Source organism: Neomonachus schauinslandi, chromosome 16, assembly GCF_002201575.2.
Source record: "Neomonachus schauinslandi chromosome 16, ASM220157v2, whole genome shotgun sequence".
NCBI classification, from domain to species: Eukaryota; Metazoa; Chordata; class Mammalia; order Carnivora; family Phocidae; genus Neomonachus; species Neomonachus schauinslandi.
The window spans coordinates 46,392,787-46,407,810 of record NC_058418.1 but is presented as its reverse complement, the minus strand read 5'-3'; the positions used below and the strand labels follow the sequence as shown (position 1 = coordinate 46,407,810).

Sequence of the window (15,024 nt, the reverse complement as noted above, 5' to 3'; positions counted from 1 at the left end):
GGAGCGGCGGCGGTAATCCGAGCCGCCGCGGCTCGGGCGTCACGTGGGTGCGGCGGAGGGAGGACCACGGCGGGGGTGGGGGGCGGGGGCTTGTAGGGAAGGCCGGCCGGGCGCAGGCCCATTCAGCGCCGGAGCCCGGCTTTGAAATCCGAGCCCGGGCGCAGCCAGACTGGCCGGGCGAGCGGGGCCGGCGGGCTCGGGCGCTGCCGCCTTGGGCCGGGGGCGGTGCTGGGGCGGGGCCAGCCGGGCTGCCTGGCGGGTGGGGACCGGTGGTTGCGTGTCTGACCCCCCCACCCCAGGGAAGGGGCTCGGCACCCCTTCCAGCCTGTGGTCTCGGGCCGGGGTCTTCCCGCGCTTTTAGCGGACGGGCGACGGGCTGGGCTCCTCCGGGGGCGTCCCGCGGGCGCGATACACGACGCCCACCTTGGGACCTTCCATCCCAGGCAAGGACAAGTCTGGACAGCCCTCCAGAAGCTCTTTGGTTGCTTTTCCAAGCGGTGCCGAAGTCACTGGCATTGGGGGTGGGGGGCCGGGCTCTTTTGGGGTGTCGTGACCCGGTCGGGCAACCTGCTTACTGGGCAGTGGGGGCCGGCGTCAGACCAGCTGGGCACAGGTGGGCTGCCGTCCGCAGTCCCCGACGCCTGGGTACACGTGTGTGGGGACGCACGCGTGTTCACGTGGACGACCGGCGTGCACAGCCTGTCGTCCTGGAGACTCCAGGGAGGGAAACCCACCCTCCCTGAGCGATGCGGGGCCCTGGGGAAACGCTCACACGAACTCATTCTCCCCCACTCCCGGGGCCATCATGAGAACCACCTGGGAGCTCATTAGGCCAGTCAGAGGCTTCCCAAAGCCTGGAGTCAGGTGGACTCTGGCCTACCGGTGTGTTAATGAGGCTTATTTAGCCAAATCAAGGCGGGCACCTAGGACACCTCCTCTGTCCCTGCGCTGGTCTGGGCCTTCCCTTCCATTTCCAGCTATGTGCAGCCTGCAGCAAGTGCCCTTTCATTCAGAAACTCAAGGTCTGGTTCATCTGTTCAATGGGGATATGGCCCATTACCCTGGGGATATCTGGGTGGAAAAGTCAGATTAGGTGCCTGGGAAGGTAGGGTTCCGGGTTTCAGGCCAGGCCAGTGCTTGGCGGTCTCCAGGAAGGGGTGGGTCCTAGCGGTGAGAGCTGGGACCCAGAACACACCCTTCAGGGGACTGTGCAGGGACCAGCCTCTCCAGGGGCAGCCAGCCCTCCCTGGGGCCGCCACGTGCAGCGCTCCAGGACGGGCCACAGGGTCCCGGAGCAGCTGTGGGCATCAGGCAGGCAGAGAGCAGGTGCCAGTGGGAAGGAGCAAGCAGGTGCGGCGGAGGGTTTTCCGTCATTTCTTTATTGGGGCAGGGAGCGTGTCATTCACACGGACTTCCGTGCTGGCCCCTGTCCGCAGACAGGTACACGTACTCCTATGTACGCACGTCAGCACAGAGCGGAGCTCTGGTGGGCCCGAGAGCACAAGCTCTTCGACAAGAGGGTATCAGAAAGAGACCGGTTCCAGAGAGTGGGTGGTGTCTGGGGCTTTGGCCCCACCCTGGTGGGAAGCCAGCTCTGTCTGAAGGCCAGGGTGCAGCTGACAGCACTGGGGGCCGGGGGGGGGGGGGGCTGGGCTATGAGAAGAGCTTGGGTGGACGGCCTCTGCGCCCCCACCCCGCGCTGGTGGCCAGGCCCAGCCCCTGCCCTCGAGGCAGGTCTTTGAGCTCCTCAGGGAGGGGGCCTGAAGACCCTGAACGCTCCATGGGGCCACTCCTTGGGCCCTTCTCCATGCCAGGCCTGTCAGAGGACAACCCTCCGGTCCAGGTGATCCCCGCGCCCGCTCCGCTGGTGCCTCACTTCCAGGTGCTTCTTCTGGACCTTCTCGAAGTGCTGCAGCAGCTCTGCGTAGTCGATGCTGGGGGAATCTGCTTTCTGTGACTTGGGGGCTGCCGGCGGACTGTCTCTGGGGAAGGAAGGGCTCAGCATCAGTCTCGGCACACACGGGAGGGAGCTGGGGGGCAGGCGGCACCAGGGGGTCAGGGCAGGCCCACAAGCTCACGGAGCTCAACCTTGGGGAGTCTGTCTGCCTCAGGCCCGGTACCCCTGGCCCAACGGTCAGCCCCAAAGTAGGGGAGCCCCGAGAACATCCCCTCCCCTTCAGTGGCTGGGACCAGTCAACACTGCTGCTTGGACATGGTCTTCAGTCTGTGGGCTGGCGATGGGGCCCACGACAGGCATCGCATCGGGAAGCATTTCCTGTTTACGACTGGCTCCCTTTGGGGTGAAAGCCAGGGCTAGCAGCCAGCCAGGAAGCCAGCTGGGGCCTGGAACAGGGTCCAGGGAGAAGGGGGAGGAGGCAGCCTGGCCCTTTCTCTGGGGCAGGACTGCAGACAACAGGGATTGTCTACTGCTGAAGAGTCTCTCCTGGGCCTTCAGCTTGTCAGGACATTGAATTTTGAGTGCTGGGGTCCAGGTGGGTCACTCCCTGCCCCTGGGAAGGAGAGCTGGTTTCACCACTGGGCATGCTGACGGTTCCTTTAATTCCTGTTACCACCACTCCCCAGCTGCTCTGTACAGCTGCACAGGTTGTGCCCGATGCTCCCGAGTTGTGCAGGGTAGTAGCCCTGCTCAGCTTGCCCCAGGGACTAGATCCCCTGGGGCCCTGCCCTGTTTCTAACCACCCCTCCAGAGAATCTCATGAAAGTCTGCTCCTCTCTCAGTTGAACCTCACTGGCTTAGGAAACAGATCTGCGTGGGCTGGAGAAGTATTTGCTTCTAGCCCCTGAGGCCTCGTGGCCCTGGTAAGGGGGTCCCATGAAGGCTGTGGGCTGTTCGTGAGAATCCTTGGACCCCCTGAGTTCATGGAGAGACCCCAATATTGGGGCACAACAGCTGAGCACAGGAGCTAGACAAGCGTGGATCCAACTGTAATACGACCACTTCCTAGCCATCTGAGCTTGGACCCGTGGCTGTTTCCTTATCTGTCAAGAGGGACCGCCACAGGAGCCGCCCCATGGGGTGGTTGTGAGGATTCCTTCAGATTCAACACGCCAGAGCTTAGCCTGTGCCCAGCCCCAGCCTGAGGGGCAGCCACGGTGGCTACAACTCTGTCCCTCTGAGGCGAGACCAGCCAGGGCCCAGCAGCTCGAGGCCTGCCCGTACATCCGTGGCTCAGTCCACTTTGCGGGAAGCGATGGAAACCCCCACCAATGAGCTTGGCCCCTGAGAGGCATCTCTGACCATTCACCTGGCTGCTGGGGCAGGACCAGGGGCGGTGGGAACCCTTCCGGTGGTCAGGATGGAGCTGGAGCTCGGAGGCGGCCCCCTGCACCCCTACTCAGTGTGTTCCCTTCCTGAAGATGCACCACTGGAAGGCACCTTGCACGGTGGCTTGGCCGTTGGCTTTCCTGGGCCAGGAGCCAAGTGGGGCCGGCTCTAGGAGGGCCAGACTGGGGGCAGCATTCTGAACTCTGGCCGCGGTATTCAGCTCCCCTGGGAACGGGGAAGGGGCCTCCCTGTCACAGTAGCTCTGTGGTCCAGGTGCCACCGCCCCGAGAGAGTAACCTGGGCTTCTGGGGATGCCGAGGGACACCCTACAGCTTAGAGCTCTAGCCAGGGAGCGGCCAGGTGCTGCCCCGGGGCAGCGGGCTGAGATGCGGGAGAGACCTGTGGGCCTGGAAACGCGCGCCCAGACAGGACACTGCAGTACGTCGCTGGGCGTGCGTGGGTCTGTACGCTGTGGCCCTCGACACTAATGGCAGGCCAGGCGTTAGGTCCCGAGTAGCACCGAGATGAGGGGTGTCTGTGGAGACGCCAGCAGCAGCAGCAAGCCCGGGCGATCTGCACGGACGTGGCCCAGGGAGTGTGTGGGGGCGGGGAGGAGTGGCCACACCTTGTACTCTCTGGGGCCTTCAGTGGCTCGGCCTCCCCTGGACCCCTCCTGGCCTGAAGTCTTTCGAGTGGGGAGGAGCGTGCTCCCCCCCCCACAACGAGCATGCAGGCCGGGGCTCCTCTTGCTGCTCCAGCCCTTCATGTTCTGTTTACGACACCCCACAGGCAGTCCGTGGCTGGGGGACACCCCACCAGCAACAGAGATGGGATTCCAGAACCCGAAGCCGGCCCTCTCTGCTGCTGCCCCACCCGTGCACCTGTCACCAGCGTTTGCTTCAGAGGATCCCTCCTGCCTCACAGAGATGGTGTCTGGGGAGTGGCGTGGAAGCCTGAGCGGGGCCAGGGTGTCCTAGGCCTGCTGGCGCCTGAAGCACATGGAATGAGGGATGGGTGAGGGGTGCAGACCCCCCCCCCGCCAGCTGTTCCCAGCTTGCAGGCCTGTTAGACAGGCAACCCAAAGCTGTCTTCCAGCTGCCTGCCCCTCCCAGGGCTGAGACTGTCCCCATCTCCCTCTCCAGGGCGTGAGCTGTCCCTCTGTGCCCAAGCTTGCAATCTGACCCCTCCCCCAGCTGTTCCTGGGGCCCCATCCCCACCCAATGTCTCCCTGCCCCTATCTGTGTCGGCTCTTCCTGAGTCCCTGCAAAGCTGGGCACCCGGGGCCTTGAAGGCTGGGGAGAGCCTCAAGCATCCATTTAGCCCAAAGGCTCATTTACTAATGAAGAAATCGAGAGCCAAAAGAGGGATCTGAGGTCACAGAGCAAATCCTTAGCTGAGCTTGGACCAGATCCTAGTCCAGGCCTGTGACCTGCTCACTGAGACCCAGAGGTCTCAACCCCTTGGCCCAAGACTCCCTTGACTCTGACCATAGGAAGCTCAGGGAGAACCCTTTTTCCTCAACTTCCCTCTACAAACTTGTACCTGGGCCTGGAGCCTGCAGGAGCTTTACATCCACGCCCCCCACCCTCCAAGGAGACGTCTTGGGCAGAGCTCTGGCAGGGGGATGGCCCTTAGCAGCACAGGGTCTGTGGCCTGGCCCAGAGGCCTCCTTCAAGAAGGCAGGCTGGTTGGGGGTGGGGGTGGGGACCAGAACCAAAGGTCACAGGGAAGTAGCCCTTCCTGCCTCCGCCTCCTCACTTCTCCAGCTGCACCCTTCCTCCTAATTGCCTGCCAGGGTGACCCTAACACCTACTGGACATTGGCAAGGCTGGTGCAGAGGCCAGGCCAGGGAGGCTACGGTGTGGCTTCAGGGCCTCTGAGTCCCAGAAGCTGGAGGTATTCAGGCTAAGGGAATCCAAGGGCGAGCCCAACTCCTTGCTCCCCTGGGGACTACCTGGGCATCACTATGAGCAGCTGGGACAGTGCCTAGCTCTGCCGCTGAGAGCACTGCTGTCTGGGAAAAGGGGTGGAGTAGGCAGGAGCCGGGCCTTGGCCTGGGGGCCACACCTGCTGGGGGCTCCAGCCCCTCCAGCCGGCCTAGGGTAGACAACCTGTCAGGTGGCCCCCACCCAGCCTCTGGAGAGGCCAAGCCGGATGGGAGGGGTGGTGGGAGCCTAAACCCAGTGCTATGGAGGGCACAGGGGCTTGGGTCCGGGGCCTTGAGTGTCAGGCAGGCCCATTTCAAGTCCTGCCTGCATCAGTCCCAAGGGCCCAAGCCCGAGGCCCTTCGCGGGAGTGAGGTGCCAGGCCTGCCAAGTGGCTCCAACAGCCTGGGAGGGAATTCTAGACACACAGGGCATCTGATGCAAGCTGGGTGCGCTCCATTCAGCGTAAATCTTCTCAGTGGCTCTGCTTGTTTCCATGGCGACCTGACAAGTGAAATTTTCCATCTCGGATGCCAAATGCCTGTGGATGAGGCAAAGCCTCCAAGGGTTACCAAATATAGACACAGCCCAACAGGCTCTGGGGGCCGGGCCAGCAGTGGGTTTGGGGTGGGAGCCTGGCTGGACCCCCCCTCCCCCACCACCCCGCCCTGGGGCCGCAGCCCTCCTGCCCGGAGGCTACCATGCTGGGACTCGTGGTGGAGGTGTGCCCGGGACCTGCTCTTCCCACGGGCAGGACTCAAGCAGGGTAGCCATGGATGCACCCTGCCTCTCGCCCGACCCGGGACGGGCTTGGGAAGGTCCCAGTGAGCCTGGGGGTCTCTCTGAGTTCCAGGTTGGAACCTCTGCCATAGATGGAGGGGAGGGCCACCTGAGGCCTGGCTCTCACGCCTATCTGCGCAGGACTGGGCGCCGTCTCTGACCTAGGACCTAGGACGTGACTCCTCCTCCACCTCTGCCCGCAGTTTCTCTCCAGGGGCATCTGTCTGGGTGACTGTGGCAATGCCCTCTTATTTTTGATTAACTCAACCCTGACTGCTTGCGGAAGCCATCGCTAGACCCCGCCACCTTGTAAACACTCCCAGAAGCCCCCGACCCGGTGCGCCGCGACGCCCGAGGGCCAGTGGTGGTGGGGCGGCCCGTGTCCGCAGTGCCAGAGGCACGTGATTCCGAGGCGAGGGAGACCCCTCCGGGCACCCCCGCCCCCCGGAGGCACTCACCCGGCCTGGAGCAGCTCGGGCTTGGGCACGCACTGCAGCCGGTGCGAGAGCAGCTGGAAGGCGCTGCACTGCGGCAGCAGCATGAGCAGGCCGTAGAGGGCCTTGATCAGGTATGGGTTGTTCCTCACGTCCAGGAGCTGCAGGCGCAGATCTGCGGGAGGGCGGAGGCCAGAGGGCAGGGGTCAGCACCCCCCCACCCCGCTAGCGGCGCCTCAGCTGTCCCCGCGACATCAGGCCTCTTTCCTGCTGCCCGTCTGTCCTGAGAGGGCCCTCGGCCTGACGCGCACCAGGCTGCTGCCGGGCCCCGAGTTCCTAGGCTCACCGCAGCCTGCTAAGGAGGGGGCCCCGGGGCCTGGAGCGTAACAGACCCCCCCGGGCTGCTCGGCATGTGCCAGCACGAGAGGGCTAGAAACAGGGTGAGCGGGCGGGAAAGACCGGCTCAGGACAGCTTTCAGGGAGCGCGGGACGGAAAAGCGCTTGTGTGCGGGGCTGCACACACGCCAAGCTCAGGAGCGTTGGTAGGGGCTTTCGGAAAGCCACCTCAGTTGGGATGGGTGCTGAGCAGGACCGGGGTGAATCTGCTGTGGTCACCCCCACAAAGCCCTGGGCCTAGTCAGTGGGCACCTGTGGCTTCTCCAGGGTCAGGTTGGATCTGACCTCAGGAGAGGGTGTGCCTGGCTGCCCCAGGAGGCCCTTGGGGAAGTGAGATGTCAGGCCAGGGGACCACGTGGGACAGGCTTCGATGCACTGTGCTGGGAACAGGGTCTCCCTCCTGGGCCCCTAACACCGTGGAGCCTGGCTGCGTGCAGAGGCTCGGGTGGGTCAGAGGTGCTGCCAGAGAGCAGGGGGCCAGGCCGACCAGCTGGGCAGGAAGGAGGCCACCGGCAGGGCTGCCTCCCTGCTTCCCGACCTTACTGTAAGCGCCGGAGTTTTATTCAGCGGGCTGCCTGCTCTGGAGAGCAAGCACTGTAGGTGCGGAGGCGCCAAGAGCTGTGCTCGCCCCAGCCCGCGGCCACTTCTGCACATTCAGCCTGGATGTTACGATCCAGCAACTCCTGCCCAGCCGCTCCCAGCAAACGCCAACTCTGCCTTGCAGACAGGAGGCCGTGGCTCCCGGGCACAGAGAAGCCCCTGCAGGTGGGTCCACGGGGCCCCACAGCTTCTGAGAGCCCGGGCTTGCAGGGGGGCTGGAAACAGCTCTGGGCCAGTTGCTCTGGTCCCCCTGGCAGGGATGTTATTCACCTTCGGGGGGGGGAGGTTGCCACCCACCGGCCTGTGTCCACAAGACCCACCTTTGGGCGTCCGTCCTGATGCCACCCATCCCAGTCCCACTGGACTGGACCCCTCAGCCCTGTCATTCCCAGCCTTCCGTTCTTGACGTTCTAGGAAACACCCCCGGGGTGTGTGTGTGTGTGTGTGTGCTCCCCGCCCCCTCCCAGAGGCAGGGTAGAGTGGCCGGAAGCTGGGCTCTTACATGTGAAGATGGGGCACTCGATCAGCTGCACAAGTTTATCCACCTCCGTGAGGAAATCCACCGTGACCTCCAGGTCCCCGCTGGGTGGGTGGTCAAGGAAAGTCTGACCACTGGGCCACGCCAGCCCGTCTCTGTGGGGGGCCTCTGTTGGGGTGGGGGCAACCAGGGAGCTGGGACCCAGGGGCTGGGAACACGTGTTCTTCCCCCCGGGGCCCTGGCTTCAGAAGCAGAACCTGCTCTGGCTAGGCACGAAGGTACACAGAGGACATCAGCCTATCTGCCTCTTCGCCTCTCTGTCCCTCTAAAGGAAAAATGGCACAGGTGTCCCCGTGCGGGGCACTCCGCTTCTGCTCCGGGGCTCTCTCCTCTGCGCCCTCCTGGCTCTGAAAGGCTCTTATCTCAGCCCTGCAGCCTGGGGGCGGGGGGAGGGGAAGGGAGCAGGGGGAGGCTGAGCCGGAAAGGTCCCGGTTCCTGCCTGGGTGGACACCTGTCAGGAGGGCCAAGGTCAGGGCTTCGGCAAGTGTGTGCCGAGGAAAGCAAATCTAGGTTGTAGAAGAAGAGCAGGCACCTCTCAGGGAGCGAGGCAAGGCTACACTGAGCCTCCACAGAGGAACCTCAGGGCCCCTCTCTCCTTACCCCCAACTCCTGGTCCCATCAGGAAAGGAGGCCCATTTTGCATCCTAAGTAGCTCTTTGATCCAGGGTCACATGCCAGGCATTCACAGAGGAAGCTGGTTTGCTTCAGTGTTCTAAGGACTGTGACCAATCAGCCCCTGGATGCCTTTCACAGGCCCTGAGGCGTGCTGTGGGTCTTGTCTCTGGCTCAGGCCTCTCACCCCGCCTGCTTCTCCCCTCTGTCACTGCCAACCTGGGCTCCCTCTGGCTCTGTGGCCCCACAAGGTCCCTGAGCTCCTCACCAGCAATGCTGCGAACACCAGACCTCAAGCCCGCAGGCCTCACACCTAGGTCCACCCACTGCAGTCCATGTGCCTTCCCGATTCCCGGGGCCTCTCCCTGCCCCCGCTCTGGGGCGCCCTCACCTACATGGCCCCATCAGCACCCCTCAGCCTCGATCCCTGGCTTACAAGGTTCCGCCAGGGCAGCTCCCCGCCCTGAGATCCAGATGACCCTGTCTGCTGCCAACAGCACCTCTCCAATACACACCTCTCGGCGCCCTCCAAGGTCCTGAGGTCACGAGGCCTGGAGGCCCAGCAGGGGGATGGGGCGGGAGTGTGGCAGTTGGGCCCACCACCTGGGGCGGAAAGGGAGCACTCGCCCCCCCGCCCCACTGTCCCTCAGCGGCTGGACGGGAAGGATACAACTTCTGGATGAGATCGTAGGCGTGCCGGTAGTTCTGGGTGAGGAAGCACAGGGACACCGTTGTGACGGGGTTGTGGCACCAGGAGCGGTACAGGCAGCAGAAGAGGTTCTGGCTCTCCTGATGGGGAAGAGGTATGAGCAGTTGACACAGCCCCCACTCCTTCCCACGCGGGATCCACAAGGGGCCTGAGCTCCAGGGGCCCTTGCGGGGTGCTGGGGGGCCAGCTCAGCACCCGGGGCTGTGTTTGGCAGCCCCGCTGGGCACAAGCCGTCACAAAGGAAACGCTGACAGCTCCTCAGACCCTGTCATCACCCCCAGTCCCACAGAGCCACGTGGTGGTGGCTGTGAGGGCCTGGTCAGGCGTGAGCCTATCCTCGGCAACCGTAATCGTCCTCTCCAGAACGCCGTGGTCCCGGAGCCCGTGGGGCTGGGAGGGCGGGGCTCTGGGCAGGGAGGAGGCTTCCTCAGGGCTTGGGCTCTCCTCGGCCAGCATCCTGTCTCATTCTGAGACGCCACAGCTCCTCCCTCCTCGGCAGCCCACCTGGTGCTCAGGAACCCGCCCAGGAGCTGAGCCCACACCCAGGGAGCCCGTGCCCTGAGGAAAATTCCTAAGTCCTCTGCGCTTGTCTGGGAAGAACCACAGGAAGAAGGCAGAGGTGTGGCCTGGATCAGTCTGAGCTGCCTGGCCCCAGATGCCCTGAAGCAGGCTTGGATGTCCTTGAGACTCCCTGAGAGAGAGCAGAGGCAGGGTCTGAGCGGGGGAGGGGTCGGGCGGGGGAGATCACAGCCCACATTGGGGAATGAAACCACCACCACTTCCAGAGGCCCTCGGAAGCTCGGCCCTTGACTGGTGTCCCCCCATAGCAGGATGGCAGAACAGTGAGCAGCCCCCTGCTCTCTCTGACCAGCCCCACTGGGTCCTTATCCAGAGCCTGGGCCAGGCAGCACTGTGACACCCTGGCTTAGGACACCCTGGCCTTGTGAGACAACTGTGTTCAACTGACCGAGGGAAGGGCCAGGGCCGAGGAGAAGGGTAGGGACAGCAATAATCCCTGACGTCTGGCAACATTACACCCCAGAAGCCTGACTCACACAGGGCGGCATGGCCCAGCAGGCGTGAGCCACTCGGTCCCAGAAGCCAATCCGCTCGGTGTGCGGGTGGGGGGTGAGGTGTCAACAAGTGTAAAATGCATGGACTTCGGTGGCCCAGGGAGGGCACGTGGACCCTGGAGTAGAGTCCAGAGCCTTCCGTGGGCAGAGATCTCCGCAGCGGGTGGCTCCCAGCAAAGTGGCTCCAACTTACTGCCTTGGTTGGCACCGAGCAGCAAGCCAGGGGAGTCCGCAGTTTACACTGGACCCGGAGATCTCAGATTCCATCCTGTCTCCCCCTGGGAGCCTCCTGGCTGTGCGCCCGCGCGTACGTGCACAGTACCAAACCCGGGGCCCAAGCCCGTGGACGCGGAGTACCAGAGTCTTCAGGTCCTTGAGCTGGTTCCTCAGTTGGAAGAGCTCCGTGGAGGTGAGCAGGATGGTGTTGAGGGTGTGAACCATGGTGGAGGCGAACTTGAGGTCCTCCTCTTGGAGCAGGATGTCTGCCATCGAGTGGAAGATGTTCTCAGCGTTTAGCAGGAGGCAGAGTTGCCTGGAAAGCAGGTGGAGAGGAGGTTACAGAAACCTCTGGGCTTAACCTAGGAAGCCTCTCCCTGGTCTTGCAGTGTCCTGACGAAATCCGCTCCTTCCTGGGCTTGGCCTGGGACCCCAGCTCTCAGGCCTGCGGGGGACGGTGGGGTGCTGCTCACAGCGGGCCTGGCCCCAAGCCTCCCAGCGCTGCTCACTCTGGCCCAGCAACTCTGGAGCACCACAGGCTGGACTGACCTCCCTCCCCTCCCCCAGGCCCCACAGTGGAATTCTTTTTTTTTTTTTTAAATGTTTTATTTATTTATTCATGAGAGTCAGAGAGAGAGAGAGAGGCAGAGGCAGAGGGAGAAGCAGGCTCCCCACCTAGCAGGGAGCCCGATGTGGGACTCGATCCCAGGACCCCGGGATTGTGACCTGAGCCGAAGGCACACGCTTAACCATCTGAGCCACCCAGGCGCCCCCCCACAGTGGAATTCTAAAGAAACAGTGGGCCTCTGCCTACCACCGTTGCCACAGAAGCCCCGATCTCCCGCGTGCCACAGCAACGTCCCCCACGTGCCGAGGTACTCCCTAGCCCTTCCCGCCTTTACTTTTTTGGATAGAGACGGTCTTCATGTGACAAATAACACACGCACTGGTCATTGACGTACTGTCCCCTGCCCGCCCCCCTGGGCTCAGGAACCTGTGTGTGTTGTTCACAGCTGTGCTGACCGTGCCTGGCCCACCCCCCCACCCACTGGAGCGCGTGGTGCCTGCTGGCCACAGGGGCTCAGTAGGTGCTTGTGGGATGGACCGCCCCTCTGACAACCCTGAGTTTTATCTCTGCTGTTCACGTAGGGAAGCTCTGGTGCAGTGAGGCAAGGTGACTTGACCGAGGTCACGGGATGAGTTAGGGCCACTTCTTGCCACCATCTCTCCTCTAGGAAGTCCTGCAGGGATAAGGCTTAGGCTTTGTGGAAAGGAGTCTCCATTCTATAAAAAGGAAAACAGGAAATCCAGAGAATGGAGAAAAGCAGATTTTCCAGGGTCCCTGGGCCAAGATGACGTCAACAGTGAGAGGCAGGTCTCAAGGACAGGCTCGGAGGAAGCCTGTTGACCTCCCTCCTCTGCCATGGCGCCCACGGAGGCCCAACCTTGAGGGGACGAGTGGGCCTTCCTGTCGGGAGTCCAGGGATCCCAAGGCTCCTGCAAACTGAGAAGGGCCAAGCCAAGGAGTGGGCAGGTGGGGCCTTCCTGTTGGGGTGTGGCCACTGAGCTACTGACGGTGCTCCGCATCCAGCTCCCCAACCTGCCCCGTCTCCCATCCGGGTGCACGTCTGTCTGCCTGACTCTGCATCTCTGCTCCTGGGAAGTATACAGACTTGGACATGGGCTTGTGGGGACAAAGGTCTAGTGTGCCGGACAACATGAACCACATTTGGAGCCAAGATACTGGACACGTAGCTATCCCGGGTCACTGAACTCGTACTAAACTCTGCATTTATCAGGGTCTGGTTTCCTGCTTCCCCAAGCCATGCCTTGGGGCCAGACAGCAGAGGATTCTTCCCCACCCCCGGCTCCAGAAAAATCCCAGAGCATTTGGTAATAGAGAGGCCAAACCACGAAGTGCAAACAGTGGGCAGGCCATCCCCAGCCTAGGCCCAGCTGGAACCAGCAGCCTCGGGCAAGAATGCACCAGAGAAGTGGAAACAAGGCTGTTGGGGTGGGGGGTGGGACTGGACGGTGGTGTGGGATGGGCTCTGTCATCGCCTGGGTGGCGCCCGGGCTCACCTGTGTGCGCCTGGGCTCACCTGTGTGCACCCAGAGCCTGGATCTTCCGACGAGCTGTGTGACCCCAGCGTCTCTGGGCCACAATTTCTTCACCTCCTAATTGGGGATTATAATCCCCTGCATCATGGGGGCTACTCAGAGGAGAGCTGCCACGACTGGGGACAACTCATGGGGGGGTGCACAGTCTATGGCTAACGGGACCCTCCCTGGGTACCCCGGTGGTGCCGTGGGTGGGGGTGACAGCCAGCTCATAGGAGGGAGCTTGGCTTTCTGCAGCGCACAGACAGTACTTTCTGTCCCCTCCTGGGCCTCCCACCCCTGGATAAGCCCTGTCTCCAGGGCCGTGGGATAGAAATGTTCCAGAAGGGCAGGCCAGGGAGGAAGGGGAGCATTCTGACAAATGGTCACAAACGCCCGTCGCCTGCAGCTGCTGCCGTCTCCATGACAGAGGCCAACAGCTGAGGCTCTGCCAGGCAGCTCTCTCCAGGGACCACGGGGCACACGGCCCTGTGGCAGCCAGCGGGCGGGGGTAGTGCCCTCACGTGAGGACAGCTGGGGAAGTGTGGAGGGGTAAGCACAGGGGGTGGTGCCGGTGAGGACAGGCGGGTGCCAAGGCTTCCTGGTGTCCCTCAGAACCCAGTAACACTGACGGCACTACAGAAGGTCAGGAATGGTGGAGTTTTCTAGAAATGCTCTTCTCTCGCCACCAGTGACAGCACACCGTCCTGGCTTTCCCCTCCCTCAGAGACCGCTCCTCCTCTCGTGTTGGCGGTGGCCCTGCACACGCGTGCTCTCTCTCTCTCGTCTGCCTCTCTTGGCGGTCGCGCCTGGTGCCATGTTTTCAAGGCCATCTCTAGATTGGCGGCTGCCCGACAGGCACTGCAAATTCGGCAGGGCCACGCTACAGCGCTCCGGCTCCCCGCCTTCCCATCTCAGGAAGCAGTGTCACTGTCCCAGCCACCCAGCTGCTCCGCCCAAACCAAGGAAGGAGTCGTCCTCGCACCCCTGGCTTCTCCCTCCAGGGCACCCGCCAGCCCGGCAAGTGGTGGCCATCTCTTCTGGTCAATGCCAAGCCGTCTCCTCACTGGTCTCCCTGCTGCTTCTCTCACCCCTACAATCCACCCTCCCAGTGGACTGCCCACTGGCGCAAGCCCTGAAAAGTGCTCATCAGAACACGCCCCCCCCCGCCCCGCCCCGCAGCTTTCCCACGGGATCTAAACAAACCGCAACTCCTCACCATGTCTCTAGGATCTCGCATCTTCTGGTCACTTCTCTCTAACCTCAGCTCTTAGGATTTCTCCTTCACTCACCACATGCTGGCCCCTTGGGCTTTCCTTCTGTTCCTGACCTCTGCCCTGGCCTGGAAAGCTCTACTGAGGGACCCGCACACGGCCGGCCCCCTCTGGCCATGGAGGTGTGAGCTCCAACTCTGGACCCTGCGGACGCCTCTGTCCAGTGCACATCTCCTGCCACCAGCCCTTGCTAAGGAAAGTCCTGTGTCCTTCTGAGCGTTTCTCACTACCTGGATCATCTGGGTGACAGACTCGTCTACTGGGTCCCCGCTGTCTCTCCCTCCAGAACGGGGGCTGCAAGGGGCAGGGCCCTGCCTGTGACCCTCATGAGGAGGGCCTGGCACTGGGTAGCTAGCTGCTCACTAACTACTGCTGAACGTCACCGCGTGGAGACACTGGGCAAAGGCGCAGATCTATGCCTGCGCCCCGCTCCGGCACACCCCCTTTGCTCATCCCGGGCAGCCCCGGCCTGTTGTGCACGCCTGTCCGCAGAGAGCAGCTTCCCAGATGTTACGCTTCCGCCCTCATCATCCAGGGCCCGGCTGCCCTGCCCAGGGGCCGTGGGAGGCCGGCTCAACTCAGGAGACCCCTGAACGCGTGCTGTCAGGACACGGGCACGACACGTTGCACCGAGGAGCCGCCCCCAAGCTCCACTAATTAAACCACTGGAAGAGCGGAAGGGAGAGAAGCCAGGAAAGGGCCCCTCAGAGAGGAGCGGCGGTGGGGGGCGCACACCCTCCAGCTGGCCTCAAGCCCCACTGTGCTCTGGACGTTTGCTTCAGCAGGGCGGTCTCCCCCACCCCAGGAGGCTGCTGGGCAGAGGCTGGAGGGGCTGTTCTGCCCCCCACCCCTGCGGCCGGGCCACCCTTGGAGGCAGGAGCTGCACCTCGTCTCCTCTTATCCAGCCTCTGCCATCCTGTCCCAAGGTCACCCGAACTTTGGCGAGAAGGAAAACAATTCCCAGAGTGCTGGGTCACGAAGCCTCCAGAAGGCAAGAACAATGAAGTATTAGCTAGCTCACTGGGAGCTCTTACCACACGCCAGGCACCGTGCTGAGGGGGTTACACGGGCCCTCGCGGGA

The 15,024-nt window shown here is 63.1% G+C and overlaps 1 protein-coding gene across 1 annotated transcript in view; it reads right to left on the bottom strand.

Moving 5' to 3' along the window:
* Positions 1-1,366: 1,366 nt before the first annotated feature.
* The window catches only part of VAC14 (VAC14 component of PIKFYVE complex), a 100,081-nt gene continuing 86,423 nt past the window's right edge, over positions 1,367-15,024 (bottom strand). The window contains exons 15-19 of the mRNA XM_021703079.1: positions 10,711-10,885; positions 9,242-9,360; positions 7,924-8,003; positions 6,450-6,600; positions 1,367-1,982 (exon numbers count right to left, since the gene is read on the bottom strand). Coding sequence (XP_021558754.1) covers positions 1,820-1,982; positions 6,450-6,600; positions 7,924-8,003; positions 9,242-9,360; positions 10,711-10,885 — 688 coding nt within the window. The 3' untranslated portion in view covers positions 1,367-1,819. The remainder of the gene's footprint in view (positions 1,983-6,449; positions 6,601-7,923; positions 8,004-9,241; positions 9,361-10,710; positions 10,886-15,024) is intronic.